General features: G+C 38.1%; 1 protein-coding gene across 1 annotated transcript; it reads right to left on the minus strand.

Annotated features, from left to right (window-relative positions):
* Positions 1-40: 40 nt before the first annotated feature.
* LOC108682509 (protein MON2 homolog) lies at positions 41-25,482 on the minus strand. Its single transcript, XM_047880642.1, has 34 exons — positions 25,147-25,482; positions 24,564-24,710; positions 24,185-24,370; positions 23,499-23,623; positions 22,941-23,067; positions 22,540-22,665; positions 21,756-21,968; positions 21,198-21,377; positions 19,371-19,546; positions 18,724-18,845; positions 18,325-18,495; positions 17,674-17,823; positions 16,293-16,441; positions 15,884-16,087; positions 15,462-15,563; positions 15,005-15,139; positions 14,478-14,712; positions 12,388-12,587; positions 11,053-11,228; positions 10,331-10,493; positions 9,143-9,290; positions 8,178-8,299; positions 7,721-7,852; positions 7,043-7,177; positions 6,458-6,687; positions 6,035-6,180; positions 5,271-5,590; positions 3,891-4,066; positions 3,456-3,540; positions 2,660-2,753; positions 1,641-1,763; positions 1,203-1,371; positions 558-640; positions 41-153 (listed from the first exon to the last, which is right to left on the minus strand). Exons 1-34 carry the CDS (start codon positions 25,285-25,287, stop codon positions 41-43), a joined length of 5,304 nt encoding a protein of 1,767 aa, XP_047736598.1. The 5' UTR covers positions 25,288-25,482.
* Positions 25,483-26,064: the final 582 nt, after the last annotated feature.

A 26,064-nucleotide genomic window follows, 5' to 3' on the forward strand; every position in this document is an offset into this window, starting at 1 on the left:
GCGATATAGTATTGCCGAAGCTTTCTCACATTTCTCAACTTTAATTCTGATGAAGCGACCGCCACAAGTTGGGGTGGAAGTTGCCACCTCCACCACCGGCCTCCACCAGGTAAGGGTAGAGACCAATCAGCTGACGCCACGTCAGAGCATCAACTGCCCAAACACAATAATGTTTAATTCCGTTACGCATACATTCGTTAAATGGGTTACATTTTACAACACATATATGCAATTTTTAGTTTGTGTTTTTCGTCAAAATATCGACATTCATTAAATGGGCTACATTTTACAGCACATATATGCAATTTTTATTGTGTGTTTTTTGTCAAAATATCGATTTGCCAAAATTAAATTAATTAAACGTATTAATTAAACGTAATTAATTAAACCTAAGCTACTTTTTACCATGGTGATCTGCAAATGCACCAATGCAAGCAAAGTCTACCGTAATTTATTAAAAACGTGGAAGTATCTCTATTATTTCGAAGCAAAACATATATAATTTTTATATGAAAAAAATGAAAATAATGAAAATTTTTATCAATTCGACGGCTTGCCTTTGTGAGGCGGCGCTTGCTGCAGGGAAGAGATGAGCGTCGCGATCGCCTGCAGCACGAAGCTCACCTCGGCCAGACGGTGGCTGAAGGAGGAACAATTGTCCGTAAAATAAACAGTAGCGAGTTGGTGATAACTTGTATTTCGTGGAGACAATCCCTTTCATAGCAATTTATATGAACCATCACGAGCGTTTATAACCTATAGTGATTGAGTCTCTAAATTTAAAAAATTAATCATTAATTTTAATCAAACTTGACGATCCACTTCAAATGCACATGTAAGTGGGACTTATAACAGTGGTTTATTATCGATGCACAGTCACAAAAGATGAGTTTTGACAGGCTCACGTAGCACTGAAATAAGTCAAATTATGAATGGAAAATAATTTTCCATTAAGTTAGATAACAGAAAGCGACTTTAGCTAACAAATCATTTGCTATTAAGTTAGATAACAGAAAGCGACTCTAGATAACAAATCATTGGTCATTAAGTTAGGTAACAGAAAGCCACTCTAGATCATAACAAATCATTTGCCATTAAGTTGGATAACAGTCTACAGAAAGCAACTTTAGATAACAAATCATTGGTCATTAAGTTAGGTAACAGAAAGCAACTCTAGGTAACAATTCGACATGACAACAGACCGAGGCAGTGGACATCCCCCAGATATGGCCGAGTCGTCGACAAAGCGACACAGCACGTCTTTGAAGCGGTGCAGCAGTGACGTGACCGCCAGTTTACTCGTCACGCCTCCGTCCCCAGACACGCCCAGCAACGGCACGCCGCTGCTGCTGCTTGTTAGGCTGTCGCTGCCTGAATACATGAAAATGTGGAGTTTATATGAATTAATATTAACGAAAATGGGTAATTTATATATCTTTATAGTCAAGAAAATTGATAATTTACATAAATTTATAGTAACAGCAATGATAAAACTGGCGCTCATGTTATTATGCGCTCAGATAAAATAATTAACATCTGTACTATCACCACAGTTGCACACATTATATTTACCCCGATTGTATTACCCTTGATATTAATGCAGTGTTCCCAGTAATAAATAACTTAGTCCCGCCTGTAACCTGTTTTCTGAGAGAACAACTCGCCGGAGGGGAGAAAATGTGACGGAGAGAAAAGGGCAAACTGCAGCAGCGTCTCGAAGCAGCACTTGGCGAACTGCTCCCTCAGTCTCCCACACTCTAGTTCTGTGGTGAGCAATATAAGTGAGTACAGGAAGAAGGAATCTTAGTTAAAAGAAGGCGAGAATATTAGTTAAGAGAGGATAAATGATCTTATTGAAAAGAAGGCGAGTAAGCTTAGTTTAAAGAAGGCTACGAATCTTAGTTAGAAGAAGGAGAGAAATCATAGTTCCAAGCAAATACCGTAGTTACTGCATTCAAAGAGAAAATTTACCATGATTATGAACTGAATTAGTCGTAGCTAAAGCGACTAAAGATTATAAAATTTAATTGAGATAAAAAATAATAAACCTAAACAAAACTAATTCATGTGAATAAAAATTACATTTAGTAGCAAACCTAGTGACAGGAGGAAGACGGGAACTATGAATTCACTCGTTTATTCAAAGTTCAAGATATCAGAATCTTGACAAGTTTTTCATTCAAGGCAAAGCACAGCTAGTTGCCCTCCACGCAAACAAAAAAAATTTTAACCTTAAATTGCCTTATTTTATTATTTTAGCTGCCATATGCAAGATGACCATTTCATAAATGCCCTAAACACTGTAATATATTGATTAAATTGTTCTCTTCTGCACAACTTTGTAAAAAAACCTCGGTCCCTGGGGATGATATGCCCCTGATTTGGGACCACTGCTTCAGATTAATGGTTCATAGTAATGGTCAAAAGGAATGGTTCAGACTTACGGTTCAGAGCAATGGTTTAGTGTTATGGTTCAGAGTTACGGTTGTTAGTTATGGTTCAGAGTTACGGTTCGTAGATATGGTTCAGAGCAATGGTTTAGTGTTATGGTTCAGAGTTACGGTTTAGTGTTATGGTTCAGAGTTACGGTTCGTAGTTATGGTTCAGAGTTATGGTTGAGAGCTACGGCTCAAAGTTGTGGATCAGAGTTATAGTTCACCAGTAGTTGGGGCGGAATGGATGGAGCCTTTGTTGAGCAGTATCATGGCCCCCATGAGGAAGTGTGGGGGCGTAGTGGTCGGGTGGGGCAGAACCTGCAACAAAAACGAAAGTTGTAATGCTAGACGTAATGCAGCCAAGTGAGCTCGGTAGAAATATTACGACTAAGTAAAAGACTAATAATATTATTAATATAAAAAGAGATTATCCATGTTTAATCAATACTAATCAATTACCATACTACTACGTCGGATAGATACATTAACACAAGATGACGAAAACAAGTTGTTTATTAAATAACCAGACAAAAACTTTAATGAAAGTAAAAGTTTTTAAATGACTTGTAAACAGCCTACACTGAATAAAACTTCATTAGCAACTATCTCCAAAGAGAAAATATTTTATGAGGATATTAAAGCGAGGTCTCGACAGCAGAATATATGAGAAATCGCCATTTTCGATAATATAGGTACGAGTTTCATCACGAAGGCCAACAGTGAATATTATTAAGAAATGCTGGTAAGTTTATTATCCTTCTACAGCAAATACGATTATACCAAGAGTGATTATAACATGAGTGAATATACCACGAGTAATTTTATCATAATTTACTGTGCCACAAGTGATTAAATCATGATTGACTATACCATAAGTGATTATATCATAAGTGATTACACCATGAGTGATTACACCATGAGTGATTATATCATGAGTGATTATATCATAGGTGATTATATCATAAGTGATTATACCATGAGTAATTACACCATAAGTGGTAATACAAGATTATACATCACCTGCTCCTGCAGCAGCTGCACCACGCGGCAGTCCAGCTCCTCGTCTGCCTCGGCCTCCTCTCCGCTCTGGTTGGGTGGCGGTGGACTGCAACCAAACCATCATTAAATGGAACAGTGGTGATAGTAATGATCATTAATGGGATTAGAAACCGTTACTAAACACAAGAAGTGAATCAAGAAATTTAAATGTTATTGGCAGTCCAAAAAATTAGCTCGAACAGAAATAAACTAGCTTTTTTAACGGTTTCAGCAGTTATATTAACATCTTTTTCAACCGTGAAATAATTAAAATATGTGTATTGTGTATGAACAAATAACATAATAAATAAATATATGTAATAATATCTTTAAAATAATATATGAATTATAAAATAAAATAACACTGAAACATAAAAGAAAAGAAAACTATAAATATGGAAATGGATAAGATTAAACCTTGTAGAGAAGAGGAAGCCATCGAGCGCCGTGTTAAGCGTGTTCCAGAAGGACGCGTGTTGCTGGGGGTGTAGGCGCGCCAGAGGCAGGCCTGTCTCCAGCACCGTGAGCAGGGCGCCGATGAGGCAGCGCCACGACCCGCACAAATACTTCAGACTCAAGCCCGGCGAGCAGCACTGCACAAAAAATATACAATATTATTAATGATGCAATTATAATTCAAAAACTGAATTTTTACAGCGATACCAAATAGATCAGTAGAAAATAATTTTACAGACGATCCTAAAGCCTGGCAAGCAGCACTGCACAAGAAATAAGAAATACACGATATTATTGACAGGGAATAATAATTCAAGAACTGAATTGATACAGCGATGCAAAATAAGTCAGTAGAAAATAATTTTACAGACGATCCTAAAGCCTGGCGAGCAGTATGGTACTGCACAAAAAATACACGACAGTGTTCATGATGCAATTATATTTAATACAATATTATCAATGATGCAATTATAATTCAAAAACTGAATTGATACAGCGATACCAAATAGGTCAGTAGAAAATAATTTCACAGTCGATCCTAAAGCACGGCAAGCAGCACTGCAGAAAAATATTAATTGGAGGCAAATGACACTTCATCACTTAGCTTGATTTAGTGATGTAAAGTACTTCATTGGAAAAAAATTCCGTATACATCACCTCCTTAATAAGACAATTCATAAATCGATATTTAAGTTGATGCAGTGCAGCAAAATGAAAATACGTCAATGAAAAATAATTTCATAGATGATCCTCAAGTGCGGTGAGTAGCCGTGCGAACAATTGACCACATTATTAATAAGGCAGTTATATTTCATAACCTAAATTGATAAGGATGCAAAATAATTCTTTAATAAATAACTAACAGGTGCTAATCAAGTGAGTCCAGCAGCACTTGCAAGCATGACGAAAACTTGTCAGCTCATAATTTACAAAAGTGCAGGCTCTTGTCATATGAATTCTGGAAAATAACTTTATATTCAAAGAAATGTAAGCCGATGTGTTTGGCAAGCGTTCACCAGGCTCAATATAGGTGTGGTAGGCAGAATAACTATAAAAGGTTAAGACGCTTAATTTAACGCTTTAGTTTAAAGTTTTATTCGTATAATACCAGCGAGAAACATTTGTCAGAAATTTTTCGGCATTAAATTTTTGAAAAAAAAATTTCGGCCGAGAATCAATGAACGATTCGAAGAACGGAAATATCACAATAAATTCTGCCAGATCTTGTAGTGCACCCGACGGGTGTGAAGCCTCATGGGTGTGCTGGACATGGCTGTCCAGCACTGGCTGCCAGGTGGCTGTCACCTGATACAGCCTTACCGCCAGACCCAAGCCTCTTACCTGGACGATGTCTTCGAGAACATGGCTGTCCAGCACTGGCTGCCAGGTGGCTGTCACCTGATACAGCCTAGCTTTATTGCTGTATGGTCTGGTGTGGAGGCCGCCCCATGACGGCAGTTTATAACTATAGGTCGCGAAGTGCAAGAGTAATGAGAAGACCTGCGGCACCAGAGCAGCTAAGGCAGCGTCTTTAGGACCTTCTAATGTAGGAGATGTACTGGGCTCAGGATAATTCTTGCGAGAGCTGTTGTTGAGACTTGCGTTATCTCCGACATCTTTTCCGATGAAGTTGTTGTTTACCTTGTCGCAGCTCGTGAAGGCTGAGAGTGGTGGTGTTAAACAAATAATAGGTTACTTAACACACACGAAGTTCTTTTCAAATATTAAAAGTCAGATATCAATAGATTGATTGTAGTGTTCTGAAGCAACCATATAGGGAAGAACTCGAATCTATAACATATTCAAAAAAGTAGGAAAAGAGAAGCAGGAAGTCAATTTCGGTCACGTTTATATAGAGAAAACAATAATACTTAGAACGTAACACAATAGCAATATAATAATGTCGCCTTACGATGCTATCAGCGTACAATAAAGCCTTCGCATAATACAATAGTGCTTCTTTGTAATATAGTAAGCATAAAATAATATCTCCTATTAAAACAATAACGCCTCTTATCAATACAATAACGCCTCCTATCAATACAATAACGCCTATTAATACAATAATGCCTCCTTTATAAAAGGCAATAAGCGTACAATAATACCTCCAGCAGTGACGTGCATGAGGAGTGTACGCAGGACAGACAGAACGGCGTCCTGCAGGGGCGTGACGACGGAAGCGTCAGAGGAGGACGGCAGCACAAACGCTGCAGAGTCTGCAGACACGGGCACTGGCNGAACGAGAACCATTCTCGAGTTTTAATTCAACGGAGATTGTTACACTCTATAATAGAGAAGGCAAATTTGCCTATAAAACAATATTGAAATTTATCTAGTCAAACATGGCCTGTAAACAAGAATAAAAAGCCTAGTTTTCTCGAATTTACGGCCTTTTCAAAGATTGGTAAAAATAGTGTAACTATTTCAGAGCAGATATTCTAGCACTTCTCCACTTTCAAATGATTCCATGACCACTTCCAAATCTTGGCATCTTAATCGTGCGTGTACATTATCGTCTGGAGCTTTGCCTTACTTTCCATGCAGTGTTCCAGTTGGCCACTTCTTCTGCCTCCTCGTCAGGAGGCGTTGCTTTTTTCTCGGCACTTCCACCAGCACTTGCAGGGGCAGCCGAAGCAGCTAAGGAAGACGTGGAAGAGCTTACAGAAGACGTGGTAGGTGACGTGTCGTTGCTGACGATGATGGGAGATTGTGAAGACTGCAGCATCTCTTGCAGGGATTTCAGGGCAGCCAGGGATACCTGCACCGACAAAAGTAGCGTCATAAAGATTATTTATAAATAGAAAAGTTTAGCACATTTCTATCATTACCACACTCTTCTAAACTCACACAGCCTGCTGTTCGTCATCCAAAAACTATACCAATTGGTTTGGACATCATGGGTCAATAATTATTTCATTCTCTGGACATCGAGTTTTTTGTGCTACTTTATTTTTATTATTACTTCACGCTTTTTTGTGCTACAGTTGTGTGCTACTTAATTTTATTATTACTTCACGCTTTTTTGTGCTACAGATATGTGCTACTTTTATTAACCATTGGATTAGGTCCCTATTATATTTTCAAGCTATTCTTGAATGTAACTCATGTGTTACCTCGTTGGTGCGGCTGAGGGCGGCGGTGTGGATGAAGTCCAGCATGAGGGCCCAGGCTCGAGGATAGTCAGGCAGACCGAGCAGCAGGTGCTGCTTCGTGCTGAACACGCGCGCACAGCCTGACAACGTCAGCACCTGCGAACAATTGTCACCGTCAGCACGTCAGCAATTATTTGCTTTAATATAGTGTTCAAACGTGAGTTTTTCTACTATAATAATAATAGTGTATCAGACGACAATTCTCGTACAAGGAAAAATGAAACTACAACGAAAGGAGTTAACTGTTGAAATAGCGTGTCATCAGTGGGTTTTATAATACCTACAAACAATAATACGTATTATCGAGTTTACAAGAGGCAAATAAACTGATAAATCATAACTTGTCAATCGTGTTTTAGGCTAGAACATGCAAAGGGAATCTTTTTCCGTGGGTATACGCTGCTTTAGAATGTGTTATGAAGGTAAACACATGGAAACAAAACCAGGAAGAAAAAAATATAACTCAGTACTCGCTGCAGTGAGCGACAGAGATCGCATATTCTCATCGACGAAAACGTGAGTCACGGACGGACAGACAGACGGACAGACATGGCGAGCACAATACCATAGTGCATTTTTTAAATAAATGAGAAAATGAGCTAAAAAGTTGTTATTTTCTGAACTGAAGTTAAATTATACCTGAGTTTCAGCCCACTGCTTCTGGTGGGTGTTGCGGCTGTGGTGGATGAGTATGTTGCCCACTTCATCCACCTTCTCAGTGCTCGCAGTGGCTGACAACTGACGTACTTTGTCTAGTAGTGGAAACAGTACCTTAAAGAGAAAGTTGTTTGTTACAGAAGTTTCAATATTTCTCAACTGTGATAACTTACAAGAGCCTGCAATTTGTTTTGTAATGGAAGCAGTACCTTGAGTACAAAGTTGTTTGGTACACAAAAATCTCAAATATTTCTTCGGTTTAGAAATATAATAACTCACACGAGCCATAGCGATATTTATTCCTCAAACTTGCGAGCTAATCGATCCTACTTCAAAAATTAATTAGTGCAAAAAACAATAATTCATAAGCAAGGAAGCCGCCAAGCAAATTTTACAAAAATTAATATAGGACGAAATTTTTCAACAGTGAAGCATATACCTGCCACAAGACAGCCTGCCAGGTAGCGTTGTGCAGGAGGGAGCCGTGCGCTGCGATGGTCGAGAAGAGAGTCTGGCCCGCGGACTTGCGGACTGCGGGGCGTCCGTCTACACACAAGTCCCCTGCACATAATAACGTTCCATACTACATTCAAATCAATTTATTTGTTTAGTCACGCATTAAACAATCATTTACAAATGAAGATCAAAATGTCAGTGTTAATAATGATGGTGAAAATAGTGAAGAAACGCAGGGCGTTCAACTACACACAACTCGCCTGCACCGATTAATGTTCGGTACTTCTATGAAATTACTTCATTTATTGAATAAGAAAATTAACAATAATTTAATAGTGAAGAAAATATCAAATAGCTCCACCATGTATTCTTGCACAAATTTTATAAGTCCTGCTACATCGTCAATTCAAAACTTCTTAAAGTATCACGAAAGTATAGTTGGATACTTTAAAAGCATCCTGAAAGTATAGTTCAATACTGTGAAAGTATCATGAAAGTTTGATACAGTACAAACAATCTCGTACGTTCAGTCAGATGTGTAAGCAATAGAAACAATTAACACCAGTAACAACTCATGATGAGGTTTTCTCTGTAGTATTAATAGTTGATTAATTTCTAGACGCAAGTTGTGTTGCGCGAGAATGAGCCAAGTTATATAACGAGGAAGAAATATTCCAAACCAAACGTAATTCAAATTTAGAGAAGTTAGAAGAACCTATGCTATTTTTAAATAACAATGAGTTATACGCTAATGTAAAATTCGCAATAATAACGAAGGTTTCATCCTATTTTGCTATTTTTAAACAACAGTGATCTATAGGTTGCTAAAAATTTCCTAATAATAACGAAGGTTTCATCCTATATTGCTATTTTTAAACAACAGTGAGTTATAGGTTGCTAAAAATTTCCTAATAATAACGAAGGTTTCATACTATTTGTGCTATTTACCTAGTCGGGCATAGAGACACATCCACAGCTTGTCAAAGGGCGGCATGTTAGGCACGCCAGGGAAGGCTGGGAAAGCTGGTCCCGTGTCACTGGTAAGGCAGCTCCGCACGCGGTCTTGGTTCTGGTAGAAGTAGTCGCTGATGTTCCACTGTCAAATATAATGTCAAGTCAGTAAACAACCAATTTGCTATAACAACTAAAATAAAATTTACCCCACCAACAAAAAGAAAAGTTTCTCCAACAACAAAAATAAAACTTACCCCAATAACAAGAAGTAAAATTACCAAAACAACCAAAATGTAAAATTCAATCCAGTGGAAAAAAATTTCGAATTTTAGCTTGAATGTTAACCCAGCACTTTTTTTTAAGAGGAATTAGTTATCTGCCGCAGGATAGAAAAAAAACTTACACCAGGTTACTCAAAACAAGATCATGACTATATTATACAGCTACAAAAGATTATGTGTATCAATTACTTTAAACACTTACCGGACAAAGTACAGTACACTCATCACTACGATAGGATACGATAAAACTTATCTGGTATGGACGTGCAAGCTAAGTCAAACCACAAGGGTTTCAGAGGTAAGAAAGTTTCAAGTTTGAATTGCAAACGAAACTCTGTTTATTCTTTGATCATAACAGAAACTACGGTATTGAGGGGAATTATTGGCATAATGACCATTGAGCCATACATACGTAAGCAATCAGTCTGTCGCCTACTATGGTGCCTCAATTCCGTAGGATTATAACGTTGTAAAATTATGCAGTCTGAATAGAGTTAAGAACGAGTTCGCTTGAAATCTCAGGATTTTAGCAGGATATTTACACTATACTTTCTTAATGCCTTTTAAAAGCAGAACATGAATAAATAGCTTTGCTTTCAGAATAAAACAAATCAAAATAGATTTCAAAAAAACGCATTCTGACGTGATCATTAAGTAGACTTACCATGAGTCCTATGGCGGTGAGGGAGATGTTCAGCTCCTGCGTGTGTTCCCCGAACTTGGCAGTGGAGGCAAGGACTTACCATGAGTCCTATGGCGGTGAGGGAGATGTTCAGCTCCTGCGTGTGTTCCCCGAACTTGGCAGTGGAGGCAAGGACTTACCATGAGTCCTATGGCGGTGAGGGAGATGTTCAGCTCCTGCGTGTGTTCCCCGAACTTGGCAGAGGAGGCAAGGACTTACCATGAGTCCTATGGCGGTGAGGGAGATGTTCAGCTCTTGCGTGTGTTCCCCGAACTTGGCAGCAGACGCGACGGTGAGAGGCAGACACCGCCAGGGCATCACAGGCAGGAAGTCTGTCACCACCAACTGCAGACACTGGAACGCCAGCCGCACCAGCGAATCGCTAAATAAAAACGCAAGAAAACGAAATAAAATCACTCGTTTCTCCATGACGCCGAGTTTGGTAAAGTAAACTATAACAAAGACGATATCAATGTTAAGAAAACATCACTGCATTGATGAGACCCCTGCCTGTAATTCATTAACACAGAATACCACCGTCAAGGTTGGTTAGTAGATTTCAATCTATATTTTCGAAATAAACGCAAGGAAATATAAATACGTACATAACTACATGTCTGAATTCATAGAAACTTCGCGATGTACGTGGAGAAAGTTATTCACCTGTTATTTTCATTGACAGCTGCAATAACAGTAAGGATGGTCAGAAATATAAATACGTACATAACTACATGTCTGAATTCATGGAAACTTCACGATGTACGTTACAGAACATCGCTCACCTACATCCTAATATATACTACGAATACTACATGTATACTAAAATATGTATACATGTAGTATTATACATGTATACTACAATAGTATACTACAATATATACGAATACTACATGTCTGAATTCATGGAAACTTCACGATGTACGAGGGAGAACATTGCTCACCTGTGATTTTCATTGACAGCTGCGATGACAGTAAGGATCGTCGGCCATCCGTGCTGCAGCTGCTCGCCGCAGCTGTGCAGCACCGTCAGCATCGTCTCCAGCTGCTTCTGACGCACGTCAGCATGGCTGCACGTTGACAGCTCTGACAGTGGCGACAGCAGCAGGGCTTGTAATCGCTGTAACAAAAATTAAAATGTTAAATTTGTGAAACATTTTGTAATCGTTGTAATAAATATGAAAATGTAAAATTAGTGAAACATTTCGGAGTTATCAGTGCATTGGTGTTATGTGGTTTGTGAAATATTTTGGAGTTATCAGTGCGTCAGTGATATATGGCAAATGAAATTGGCGAATGTGGTAGCAACAACGAAAATCGGCTCCGTTTTTAAAAGTGTTTGTTTACATTCTACGTCATTACTATAAATCAGTGTGTAATCCATAGCAAAACTAAATAGAATCAATATTAACTTTTTTCATAACGGTATAAATCATCATGGTACAAATATGGTACATTCTTATCTATATATTATATTAAATATGTAACACACCATCATATCACCCAAATTTTGTTCTAAATTCATAAAATTAACCCTTTACATAACGATACACTTACCGCATACACTAGACAAAGCTTAAAAAATTAAGGCCATAACATGGGATCTAAATTCGTCACGTGTGTTATATGAAATCAAATTTCCAAATAAATTTAGAAAAGGTCGGGAGTCTGGCTAAATATTTGTTACGCAAGGTAATTTAAATCAAATCTATTTCAAAAATCCAAACAAGATTTATTTCAAATGAAGTTCAGTAATTTTTACCGAATTTGTTTTTAAAATCCGAACAGGAACAGGCGTCTGACTAGAAATGTGCAACCTTCGGTAATTTGAACCGAAAATAATTTTCAAAATTCGAAACGGAACAGGTGGATGACCAGAAATGTGCAACTTCGTTAATTTTAACCAAATTTATTTTTAAAGTCCGAACTTGAACATATGCCTGACTAAAAATATGTAACGCACCATCATTTTATAAATATGATACATACTTATCTATGTATATATTATATTAAAAATATGTAACGCACTATCGTTCAATAAATATGATATATACTCATCTCGGTATATATTATATTAAAATATGTAATGCACCATCATTCTTTAAATATGATACTACATACTTAACTATATATATTATATTAAAAATATGTAACGCACCATCATTCTATAAATATGATACATTCTTATCCATCTATATATTAGGTATATTAAATATGTAACGCTCCATCATATCACCCAAATTTTGTTCTAAATTCATAAATGTAAGAAAGCTATGAACCTGATTGTCCCTGAAGGCGGTGCCAGCGTTGCCCTGCTTAGGTCTCATGAGGTGAGGGTGGGTCAGGGCGGTACGGACAAGGTGGGTCACGGCCTCCACGCCCCACTCACGCATCCTGATGTGTGGGTGCTGGCACACCTCCAGCAGGTGGTTCGTGATGGGCCGCCAGAACACTTCCACGCGGGATAGGTTCACCAGACCTTCCAATATATAAATATATAGATATATTTAATTAGATATCATATACAGATGTATACGAGAGATGTATACACATATACAGATTTCATTGAAGACCAGAGAATTTGTTTTATTCGCAATTTTCTTATTAGTTTTTTCAATATATCGAACAATATTTTTAGTTTGAACTGGCAAATCAAAAATCAGGTTACCGATGTACATATTTATTTCGTTAACGAGGACTTCTCTGGTTCTCTGGTCTTCAATGAAACCTGCTTGAAAGAAGAAATTCTGCCAACCTATACTAACATATACAGATGTATACTCTTTATAAAGATGTATAAAGTAGTCCGAAAAAAAAGGACTACTTTAAAAAATTTACTTATCTATCCGAAATCTTTTAGAATTTGCTGGACCGAACTCTAATTCACTTGGGGATTAGGTCTTGGATTCAGGGGATTAGTTCTTGTAAAATATTGATCTTCAGGGAGTTAGGTCGCTAATTTCACAATATTTTCTTCGGTGCGTAAGTGGAAGGACGACCTGAGCGAGGTTGATCGTCAATTGACATTTCCATTTTTTGAAGCGGAAAAAACTACTCATAAAGCATCATCCTTGTAGGATGTCTCTAGCATTTCCTACCCCGTTTTTCACAGAAGAAAGCAAAATTTGAAAGCAACTCGTTGCTCACAAAAATCAGCCATCATCAAAGAACGACGAGCAAAAGAAGTGTCCCAAAAAAATCTGCGATAATGGAACACGCGTCCTTCTAGGGCATCAGTGCGTGGCTCACTAACTGATGAATGTCTAGCATGTGCTCATACTCTGAGAATTCAGTACTATTATAACTTAGTCCATCACACAAACAGTCTGGTTTTTCTTTTTCGGGTCGTTCCTCGTGTTTAACAACTACCGGTATTAGACGTTGAAACTACCGGCATACACCTCCACGCTAAAAAAATACACCTATTAATAAATGTTGCTATCTAATTATATATGAAATATATATTATTTACATATCAACCAATCATTAGACAGCCTGAGAAGCTTAAGTATAAACACCTCTCCGCGAGATAGGTTCTCTAGACCTTCAAATAAATATAGATTTTTAATAATAATAGACAGCTTGATAACTAAACGATAAAAAAAGTTTTAAATAAATTGATGACAAGCCTCCTTTTAACCAAGCTTGGGCTAATTAATACTGCTAATACTACAATGTTCTGCCCTGCTATGAAGCAACATGCAAGCACTACGTACCAAGTTTCGCTATTTCAGGTACTACTACGCGATGAATCACAAAACATGGCTTTAAAATGCTTCAGCTTCACCTACAGCTCGAGTTTTGACTTATTTGTATTAGTTTTGACTTATTACCACGTTTTTCTTAGCTCGCTTTCGTGTCCGTCTGTCTGTCTGTTTGTGATGATCAAATCTTGCAATCGATATTTCACCAGCTTTCCCATTAGCTAGCGCTCTGAAACTTTTAGGGAAGCTCAGCTCCCGATGACAATACAATAATCAATAATTTGTTGCACGTTTCCAGGCGCATTTATTATCGAACCTTTCTTTATTACAGCCACGCACCCAGATAAATACGGGAACAACAATGTATCCCCTGGAATAAAATTTTCTACAGAACTTCGAAAAGAATTTTCTTTCGTGCATTTGCGTGGCCAACTGAAATAAAATGAATATTATGTAGGATGGACTAAAAAGGAGAAAATAAAATACTTAGCTGTCATAGTGATTACACCCACCAGCCACATATATATAATCACCATTACAGCTGTCATAGTGATTACACCCACCAGCCACATATATATAATCACTATTACAGCTGTATTAGTGATTACACCCACCGACCACAACTATATAATCACCATTACAGCTGTCATAGTGATTACACCCACCGGTCTCGAGGAGCTTGGCGACGGCGAAGAGGCTGGGTTCTCTGTTGGTGTAGGCGAGCTGCATGCTCTCAGAGCTGAGCTGACAGAGAGCGTCGATGAGATGATGCAGGGCGACGTCATCCAGCTCAGCTGACGACTCGAACAGCCGCGACAACATCGACGACAGCACGGGCAGGTCAGCGATAACTGCTGTTGTTATCACCGCGTTGCTGTCGTTGCTCGTTCGGTTTGCTTGCTGCACAGATTTTTCTTATTAGCAATCATGTTTGGTTCAATTCAAGCTAGTTTACTGTAAACTGCATAAAATTTCATGATATTTACAAATTTGCTTTGATTTCAAGCTAGTTTACATTAAACTGCATATAATTTTATTACACTTATAAACTAAATGCAGAAATAAATTAACTAAATGCACCCAAAATTCCCAGCCAATATCATAAATCATAATTATATTCTAATTTACAAGGAACTACAGCCATATTTTTTTAATTACACAGATAATTAAAAAAAAAAGTTTTAAGTTTCACCTTCAAACTACCCCCCGCCGCAGGTTTGAGCCCCAAGACCCAGACGAGATGCTGTAGGGTGGTGAGCACGAGATGCCAGGCGCTGCCTAGCACGCCACCGTGACAGTGAGCCAGAGACAGCACTGCTCTCATCACCTGTAGTACAATACTTATTATTTACTTATTCTACGCACATTAGCCATAATTATTATTTGTTATAATAATATTATGTTATCACAGTTTTTATCTGAAGATATAACTAGGCCAGAGTTTTACTAGGTTAGCATTGTTTTTGAGAACATTTGCATGCGCCCGAAAGGTTCACATAATGACTGGAAAAAAGTGGCAGCTTTGAACCTTACAGTGCTTCTAGGAGTGCAACATCTAAACAGGCAACATGATTTTAAGGTGATTATTTACTCAAATAAGTGATCAAACACCATATTATTAATTTGCTCTAATCTTGTAGAGATAGGACCTGAAGATTCTTGTTGGTGAGCATGACAGGCCCCTGCTGCGCTCCTGAAGGAGTGGCAGACGTGGCGAGCGCGCTGCCAACTGCCACCACTTGCTGCCGCACCTGCCCAATGATTCCTTGGTTAAATAATAATAGAATCTAAAATGAAAAGGCAGTTCCAATTTCCCTTGATTTGATTTTGAATAGCTTTAATATAGATGAAAGGCTCAGGAGCACAAAACACGCAAATCTTGAAATAAAGTCCTATACAAGACAGACATCTAAACAACACACTAGCAATGGGGCGCACCAACTAACTAGGATTAAATTTTATTCCAAAAAAATAGAGCTGCTCGAATCCTGTGTACGAACCTCATAATCGTGACGAACCTCATAATAGTGACAATTCTGAAGAAAATGCTGCTTGAATCCTGCGTACGAACCTCAGCATCGTGGTAATTCTGATGAATATGTTGCTGGGGTTTAGTGGAGGAGATGGTGGAGGTGACCCCCGAGCTTGGGGAAGACTGAGGTGTGTTGAGGACCGTCAGTGTGTAGTGGGGCGGCAGGCAGGACTTGCAGAGCGCCGTGATGAACGCGTCTCTGGGGGTGCTAAGGCCGAGCGTGCCGGAGATCCACGCCATGCTCTGGGGGTAAGAAAATGAGATGTAAATTAAGTGTTTAAATTGTATATGCTATCATCCACGCCATGCTCTGAGAGCAGAAAAGAAATAGTCCGTATTCAAGATTGCGAGTTTTTTATACCACATTGTAATTTGTTTATTTAGTCATACCAATAAATTGATTACATATCGATTGATAAAAATTATGCTTAGCTTCGGGAGATAATACCTGGAAGGCTTGCAAGATGCTCTCAGTGGCAGCTTCGTCGGTGCAGGCCTCGAGCAGCGTGCTGAGGGCGGCGAGCAGACCACACCAAGCTGACGTCACCAGCTGACTCAGCACCTCCTCTTCAGCTGGTGCTGCTCCTGGCATACCATCTGCAAAGATGGTACAATTTTATAGTTTCAAAGGTCTAAAATTTTTGAAGTATAGACATGACTCTGAATATGATCGTCAAAGGATTACCATGCTCTTATCTGTGCTGTTGAAACAGTTTGAAAGCCTGGCATGCAATTATATGGAATTCATAAAATTAAAATAACTTCGTTAATGTACCATCCAATTTTGAACCACGACCCAGTTTAGTAATTTACATCAACGTTTGAGGTTCATTCACTCGTTGCTCTCTCTTAGTCTGAGTCCCATCTCACAGCAATTAAACAGATAATCTTGAGATTTACAAAGAATTCCAGAGCAACGTGTTTAACTAAGAAGAATGGCATTGAAAATTTAGAACGAAATTCCAATCAATTCTCGCCATAATTCGTTCAGGTGCGAGTATCACCACCAAGAGTAGAGCTGGAACCCAGGAACAGTCCATCCTAGCAACATGTTTCATCAGAAGGAATTAAATAGAAAACCTTTAAATTTACTACGAAATTCACAACAAATATCACCATCCTTCGTCCGACAGCAAGTTTCACCACAAGGAATTGAAGACTCTACAATTTACACTAACATCCAAGGCAATTATCACCATGAAATCTACACCGAAATTCACAGCATACATCACCATCGTTTACACAGCAACGAGTCTCAGCACAAGGAATTGAAGACTCGACAATTCACTCTAAAATTCCAGGCAATTTTCGCCCATGAAATCAACAACGAAATTCACTACAAATATCACCATCGTTCGAACAGTAGTGAGTCTCACCACAAGAAATTGAAAACACTAAAATTTACTCTAAAATTAAAGGCAATTTTCACCATGGGTCGCACATCTGAGATTCTCACCACCAGGAGTAGAGCTGGAACAGTCCCTCCAAGTAACGTGTTCAATCACGAGGAATTAAACAGAAAACATGTTTAATCTTGAAAAGAAAACCTTAAAATCTATAACGAAATTCACTACAAATATCACCATCGCTCGACCAGAATCAAGTCTCACCACAAGGTCTTGAGATGATGACTACAATTTACACTAACATCCAAGGCAATTTTCGCCATTAAATCTACAACAAATATCACCATCGTTCGAACAGCAGCGAGTTTCATTGCTAAGTCTCACCACAAGGAATTGGGGTGATGACTACAATTTACACTAAAATTCGATGACAACAATTTACATTAAAATTTTTACCATGGGTCGCACATCTGAGAGTCTCACCACCAGGAGTAGAGCTGGAACTGTCCAGCTTAGCGACGAGCTTAGCCGCGCTGAGGCCCTCACACTTGGTCTCACACTTGAGGCCCTCCACGTCAGCGGCGGGTTCAGGAGCGTCGGGGGAGTCCCGTAGCGCCACTTCTACTTCGTCCGCTAGAAATACAAGAAATAAAATATATTTTCGAGATTTTTTTGAATTCCAACCATTAATAGTTAGACACATAAGAAATAAAAAAAAATTTTTACTCTTTTGCCTTTACATCCATACAATAGTAAGCCATACAAGAAATGAAAAACATTTACTTTACTCTTTTGCCTTTGCATCCATACAATAGTTAAACATAGAAGAAATAGAAAAGATTTTCTGGACTCTTTTAGTTTTCATTCCATACAATAGTTAGAAATACAAGAAATAACGTACGTTTTCGAAACTAGTTTGTTTTTCCATGAATATAAAAATTAGGTATACGAGAAATGAAGTACATTATCAACACTTGTTTGCTTTTCGATCCATAAGAAAGTTAATCACTTAAGTGACTAATCATGATAGTCAGACCCCATTCAAAGCAAGTATGCACTTGTTCGGTAACAAATTCACCAATGACGCTGAGTGTTGAAATCAATATAAAAAGTCCTTTAAAATAAAGAACAGACCTTCCATGTCAGGCTTGTGTTTTTCATGGAGACTAATTTCAGAAGTTGTGGATACAATATCATCAGGAACTGAGGCGTCAGTGACGGCAGAGAGTTTCACAGGCACGGTATCCAAGTCGGACGTGGAAACTGCAGCTTGTCTGGTATCGTTGCTTTCGCGTTCCAAACGCTCTGAGACGCGAACATGAGATTAATAAAATTTATTTTGATTAGATAATTTAAAGACAGTTTAGAAAAATTTACTTCAACTAAATCTAGGACTAAACGAGACACGGAGCTAGTTACTCATGACATTAAATTGGGTTTTATTAGCGACTCATATAAGTCAGAGACAGAAAAATAAAAATGAAGTAGAGTGAAAAATGTTAAAATAGCTTAAGATAAGGCAATGGCCGTTACCTTGCCTCTGTAGCAGAAGTCTTTGTATGGAGCGCGTCGTCTCCAGCAAGCAAAGACAAGCTAACGACACGCAGTAGCCGTCAGGGATCACAGGAGGCTCAAGCTTATCCACCATCTGCAGGCTGATAACAAATTCATTGTATTAACGATCAAGCACGAAATCAATTCAAATCTCTGATTTTTTTAGGCACTATCTCTAATAACCAGCCAATGTGTAATATTTTCATCCATAATTACACTACTCTGCTTTAGTTTCTGCTTCAATTAAATCCAATAGACCATTGAACATTTATTAGCTATATTCCTCAAACAAATTAACTTAACCTGTTCCAGTAGCAATCAGTTCGGTAGCAACATACAGAATGTTTAATTTTGAGAATTTTTCCACGCTTCATTTATCTCTGACAAGACAATTCTAACTGCAAGCTCTTAATTGTTGAAATAAGGTCTCTATGTGTGCAGCTAACCTATAAATTTAGGCACCCACTATACTACTTTACCGATAAATGAGGTACTCACAAAATTGCTTTACCTACAAATAAGGCACTCACTACACATTTTTAAATACAAATGAGGCACTCACTACACAGCTTTACCTACAAATAATGTATTCACTACACATTTTTAAATACAAATAAGGCACTCACTACACAGCTTTACCTACAAATAATGTATTCACTACACAATAGCAAGATGACGAGCCTGGAGTGTGTGTTGTGGTTGTCGCACTGCCGCTGCTGTTCCCAGGACCGCCACTCGCTCCACTGCTGCCACCGGACAGGAAAAGACTCTGTACAAACGCTCCCAAGCTGTTCACGATGTCCTGTAAGGTTAAATTGAATCAGAACGTTTATCTGGATAAATCAATAACTAGTTATTAAAACTCCACAGTACTATAGGGAAATTATATATAATGCTAGATATGAAAAAGGAGATCTGATTCAGAGTTCTTTAAGAAAAAAGTGTTGCCTCAGTTATATTAAATGGAAATTAAATGTGGGTAGTCAATATTAGGTCATTGAATCAGTGAACACGTCAAGAAACGCATTTTCGTTAGTAAGCCTTTTAGGAAGATATTGGAATCGGGCTCGCCAAGCTCCCGCGTATCCACTTTAGCCACGTTGCTACGCCGCCATCTTCGTATAACACTGGCGCCTCAGCTTACTCTCTCGTTCCTACACATTTGGACGTTTTGGTAGCAATGGAGAAAGAAACAACAAAGCAGAGAGGATTAGGCTGTTGTCAAAACTCCTTCCTTCAGTGAGAGACCGATATTTAAGAAAATTGTTCGACATTAACGATGTTGCTGCCAACGAAGTGCCGGCAAAGCCGTGATGTGCAGATTTTGCAAGCCTGCCTCCCGTTTAACACGGTGATTTACTAAACTATTTGGTGTTTGGTGGTCAGCCAATACACCTTGCAAGAATTCAAGGCATACAAGACGCTTGAAGCTTACAAACAATTTGTAGATGGATGGGTACAGGCAATTGAGAAACGAAACTTCAACGAATCTAGAAAGGCGATGTACCTGGTAGAGTTAGTTTGGTAGTACAACTGGACGAAGATAATGATGCTGATGAATGGAACTTTCTAAGAATGGAAAATGAAATTCCTTTTCACCATTTTGAAGAGGAAAAGGATAGAATTTTATCAATGCTTACCAGATAACCAGGGTTCGGACGGCTCATAGTAATACCGATCCCGATATTGGACGCGCTCATGTGACACCTCAGACCACAGAACTGACCAACAACACACCAATTCACCAGAAACCTCGACGTTTTGCAAAACCAATTTATATTGAAATTGAAAGGCATTTTAAAGAACTCGAAACATTTGATGTTATAGAGCAAAGCGAATCATTTTGATCTTCCAACAAACCAGCCAACTGCAACAACACTATCATCGCTGCAGGATAATGGATCATGATAATGTTATCTGATCTGTAAATATTATTATTACGTTTTATTCTTACTTATGTAGCTTATCTAAAGGCAAGTAAGAGATTTTGCCCCTGGAAAATGTAGAGTATCGTATATAATAAATATTCACGGCTAATAAACTGAATAAACGCATTCCGTTGTATAGTTTTCTGCTTAAATGGCCGTGAGAACGACTGGTACATCCTACAACGGAGCAGTAGCGTCCCATCTTCAAGCAAAAACTTCAAAAAGAGACGATCGCAGTAGATTTAACACGTAGGCGTAAGCTAGACCCTGCTACAAATATGGCGGCCGATCCCACAATGCATCTGGCGATTCGGTGCCGTGACGTCATCCTTTCGAGCCCGATTGACCCTCAGTTTCTCCTAAAGTGACATACATTTTACCCATATTCTTCCACTGAAACTACTTGCTATTAAACTTACAAGTCATTAAAATGGTAGGTATTAAAATAGCTTCACCTGACTTCCCTTAGTGATATTTAAATTAATTTAAAATAGACAGACTATTACATGATGAGGTTATCATCACCTGGAAGATATTAGTTGAGTGAGGACGGCAGTCATAATGCCTGGTGAACTGCAGGAGAAGGTGAGGCTGCGTGGTGAGGTTGTGGAGCACCTCGAGGGCGAGACAGCGCTGCCACTCTGGCCGCTCGTTGCACTCCAGGAACTTGACCAACAGCGACAGAAATATCTCACACTGTGTTACCTGAAACATAGACAGCAATTATTATCTTAATATATAGAAATTTCTCTTCATAAATTCATATGGTAAGCTTACCATACACGATGAAAAGATGAATGAAAAACAAAACTCGTATCAGCTGACAAATTTTTCTCCAAGTCAAACATCGAACAATTACTCCAACAAAGAATAATTCATATTGTAGTCTCTGCCTTTCATTTCAGTCACATAAAATTAGAGGCGATGACAGACGCAATCACTCACTGCAATCAATATTGCCACACTTGCAAAGTACATTTGTTCACTTAGTGGCAATTGGCTAAAGATCGAAGCAAATACTAAGATACAATTAAGATAACAATAAACAAATAAAAAACGATCCCATTACATGGGTTTCCTTACCAGAAGCGGATAATAGTGATGGATGAGAGCAGCAACGAGCCTGAGTAGACGCAAGGTAATCGGGAAGTAAGGCTTGTCATAGAGCACTGAGGGAGAGGAGTGTGAGACAGCACCTCCACTAGAGTGTTGAGTTCGGTACTTAATGTTGGGGGAGAACAACTGGATGACCAAGGCACACACTCGTTCCTTCAGCAGGTAACCAAACTCCGGGTGCTGAAGGACAGATGAAGCCGGTGATAAGTTAGCCTCACGATTGCCAGTGATAGCAAGTCTAACAGCTGCCAATGATAGCCAAGTCTCTCGATTTAGGGAACTTAAATCTTTATCGAGAAAAAGTGACAAATGATAACGTATATTTCACAAAATAATATCTTAATTGCTGGGCTGTTTTTCTACTGAGTTCAGTGCTTAGTGAAAAGTGCACTTAGTTTATTGCTTTGCTTTGAAAAGAGGGGTTGAAGAGATAACTTATTATTGCTATCGAAACGGGGATTAAAGAGGTAACCTATTGTAGCTATGGAAACAAGGATTAAAGAAGTAACCTATTGTTGCTATCGAAACGATGATTAAAGAAGTAACCTATTGTTGCTATCGAAACGGGGATTAAAGAAGTAACCTATTGTTGCTATCGAAATGAGGATTAAAGAAGTAACCTATTATTGCTATGGAAACAAGGATTGAAGAGGTAACCTATTGTTGCTATGGAAACAAGGATTGAAGAGGTAACCTATTGTTGCTTTCGAAACGATGATTGATGTTGCTTTCGAAACGGGGGCTTGGGTACCTTGAAGAAAATTTGAGGGAAGGTAGCTAGAACGCTCTCCAGCAGGTCCAAGCCGAACGTGCGAGTCATTTCTGTCAAACCCACCAGCCACATTGGCTGATCTGCGTTCACTAGTTGCACCAAATCCTGAAGTGAAATAGCCCAATTAATATACCATACTTACATTAAAAATATTGGGAACATAACAGGATGATTTTCTATTAAATTTAAATAATTCTATCAGTGATGGTTTCGATAATTTTAACCAAAAGACATACGTATATATATCTAACTAAAATAGTGCGAGACATTTTTTTTTCACGGAAAGCAAACAACAATAATTAATTCGTTTCATTTTTAAATTTCCCAAATAAAGTTGTTAAATACATCGTAGTTAACTAAATCTTAGAGACAACGAATACCTGCACGAGAAGGAAGGCATCAGCGGCGGCAGGAGCGAGGGTCTTCGGTGGTGATGGCTTGAGAACTTTCAGTTCCTCCACGTCGAAGCTCTTGCCACCTTCAGCAACCTCACCACCACCCTCATCCCTTAAAACATCGTCACAGTTACGCTTTTATTTCAAACATTTATAGGGGGAAAGAATAAGTTGCACAAAACTCAATGTTTATTTTAGCTCCTCTACATCAAAGTTTTTGCCACCTTCAGCTACCTCACCACCACCCTCATCCCTTAGAACATCATCACAGTTACGCTTTTACTTCAAACATTTATGGGGGGATAGAATAAGTTGCACAAAACTCAATGTTTACCATGCAATAGTAGAGAAAATAATCCAGAAGAAAATTCATAATGATTGAATAAGAAAATTCATAATGATTGAATAAGAAAATTCATAATGATTGAATAGCACATCACCTGGAAACGCCCACAATCCAAATGATGAATGATCATTTAATATGCACGAAATACTTTATAGTATAACTCAGAATTTGGACTTTAATTTTTAATTATTATTTACCTCTTCTTATCTTCTGCCACCATTCTCTCCATGACGGCACTGACGAGCTGTCTCACTGTGGCAGACGCTGCGTTAGCAACGACTGCATCTTTAGTGAAGTGCAGTCGCAGCGCCACTACAAGGGCCTGGAACATAGAAATACCATGAGAAAATATATCTCAGGTTAAAAAATATTACTCTGGTACCTGAATTTTTCAACAAGGTTAATGCTAACATCTAAATTTTCCTAGTTTGATTCAAAAATTTTACTTGGCATAGAGCCCAAACTAATAGTATTTTTCTGAACACTGTGAAAATTTGATTAGTGTACAACCAATCCATTACCCTCTGCCACAATTCTTATTAGTTGCACTCATTCCTCGGTTTGTTTCACATAACTCAATCCAAGTGTTATGGTAACAACAAAACAGTTTGATGTTACACAATGTTAATCAGTTTGCTATACAACAAAAATTGACCTTTATCTACTCCCAGAGAACACTGTTGATGATATCACAAACCACTGATTAGAAATCATTGTTGTAATGTGTGGTTTGGCAATAAAAAAATACTGGAGTGAAAATATTTTTCCAAATATGGAACAGCATTAATTTCATATTCAACTCAGAGAAGACAACAAAACATTAAAACAATTTCTGAAATATTGAGACCTATTTATTTCAAGTTTATTATCTTCATACACTGACCATTGCCAGATGTTCATCAACAATTGCCTCATTAGTGGTGACCAAAAGTGTTATGGTTTGCAAAACTTTAAGCTCTTCCACCCCAGCTTCCATGAGCAGCCAGAGAGCCTCCACCACCTGACCCCCACAGCTCGACTCGACTACTCCACCTGCAACCACAACTCGCTGGATGATCCCAAGTGACAGCTGTAAGAAGAAAAAAATATACATATATTATCACATTTATTAACAAAGCATGTATATACATTATAGGGCAGGTTTAAGATTAAGAAATTCTGACCAAATAGCTAAATGGATAAAAATTTGTATAAAATTATTCATTTTCTAAGCAATGATTAGCAGCTATATGATAGTAGCATTATTATTAGCAGAAACTAACCTGAACAATTTTAGGGTCCTTGGTGTGAGCGGCTTGTAGTAATGGGTGCAGGACATGAGGTGCCACAGGAGCCAAGGCAGCTGAAGAACTTTTATTGCTGCATGATGATGAAACGCTGCGTAACTGAACCATAGCATCCTCGCAAGACTGTAAAGGGGGAACAGAAATTAGAATTGGGACAGAAAAATTATTTCTTCGAGCTTTCTTCTTTATTATTTCTTTCTATATTATTTCTTTCTACCAATATTATTTCAGACAAAATCATTTTCATCTTTTTATCTTTTCTTCCTATATTTCAGACAAAAAATGTTGCAGAATGAGCATATATATACTACAACTAACACAAGTTCCTTTGTATTGAAATTTCTACAGAAATAATTAACAAACGCCTCATTATATCATAACAATACATTGGTTACAATATTATTAGCATTAGAAAATCACAGGAATATAATATGAAGTCATGGAAAATTACCCAAATTGAATAAATTTGCAGTATAAAAATATTGACAGAGAACCCTATTGGACCTACTGAACCATGCTATCTCTGATGAAAAACTTAATTATCCAACTACAACTGTACCTCCTTTATGTGTGGATATTTCTTCTTAATTTGGAGACACAGAGTCCTAAGATCTGTTTGCAATCCATCAAAGAGTTTGAGGGTGGCTGTACTGTCAGTGGCAGCTGCCTGACCAGTTGTTTTTCCACCTCCAGCTGTCATTCTTGGAAGGTTGTTAATCAAAGCTCTTGACTCACACAAAACCCTTTGCTTTAATATTTATAAATTCTCAACCTTTTTCAAGATAGGCATAGCAAGGCCATAAAATTTTCAATTTTGGGTTCATGAACCAGGATGTATTACAAAATCTGATAAAAATTTACTGACATAGATCTTCACATTTTTCAATGCTAAATCTGCAAACAAGAATTCATTAATTGTGTAAACTGAAGTCTACCTTGCAGAATGGAATTCAAGGCAAATATGGGTGGAACAGTTCTGTCAGAAAGTGATATATTATTAGGTATATCTCCATAATAATATTATCTCTCCATAAATATCAACACAGAGTGAGATTCAACATAATGCCCTATGACATGTTTACCAGGCAAGGCTCTATAAACCATCACTCAGTGAGGGAAGTCAGTTGAGCTCTTGTTAAGCTGTGACAAGTAAATATTTTGGTGAGCACACCTGGCACTACCCTTGTGTCATTACAAACTGTATTGCAATCCCTGGCAATCTGATCTGCACGGACAATTGATAAACTGTTGCTAATAATTACTTCTACCAAGTATGTTAGGTGTAGAATGTATCTGTGCTGCAACTACAGCTTTTCCCTATTTTTGAGACTGCATGATTTCTGCTACATGAATTTTCTCCCTATTGTTAACAAAAGGCGCAATCAAGCAGCAAATTTTCAAATTCAATAAAAATATGTCACTACTGTGAATTAACACCTACTATCCAAGCTGCAATTGGATTTTTAGGCATAAATTT

Source organism: Hyalella azteca, unplaced genomic scaffold (genome assembly GCF_000764305.2).
Source record: "Hyalella azteca isolate HAZT.00-mixed unplaced genomic scaffold, Hazt_2.0.2 contig5797, whole genome shotgun sequence".
NCBI lineage: Eukaryota > Metazoa > Arthropoda > Malacostraca > Amphipoda > Hyalellidae > Hyalella > Hyalella azteca.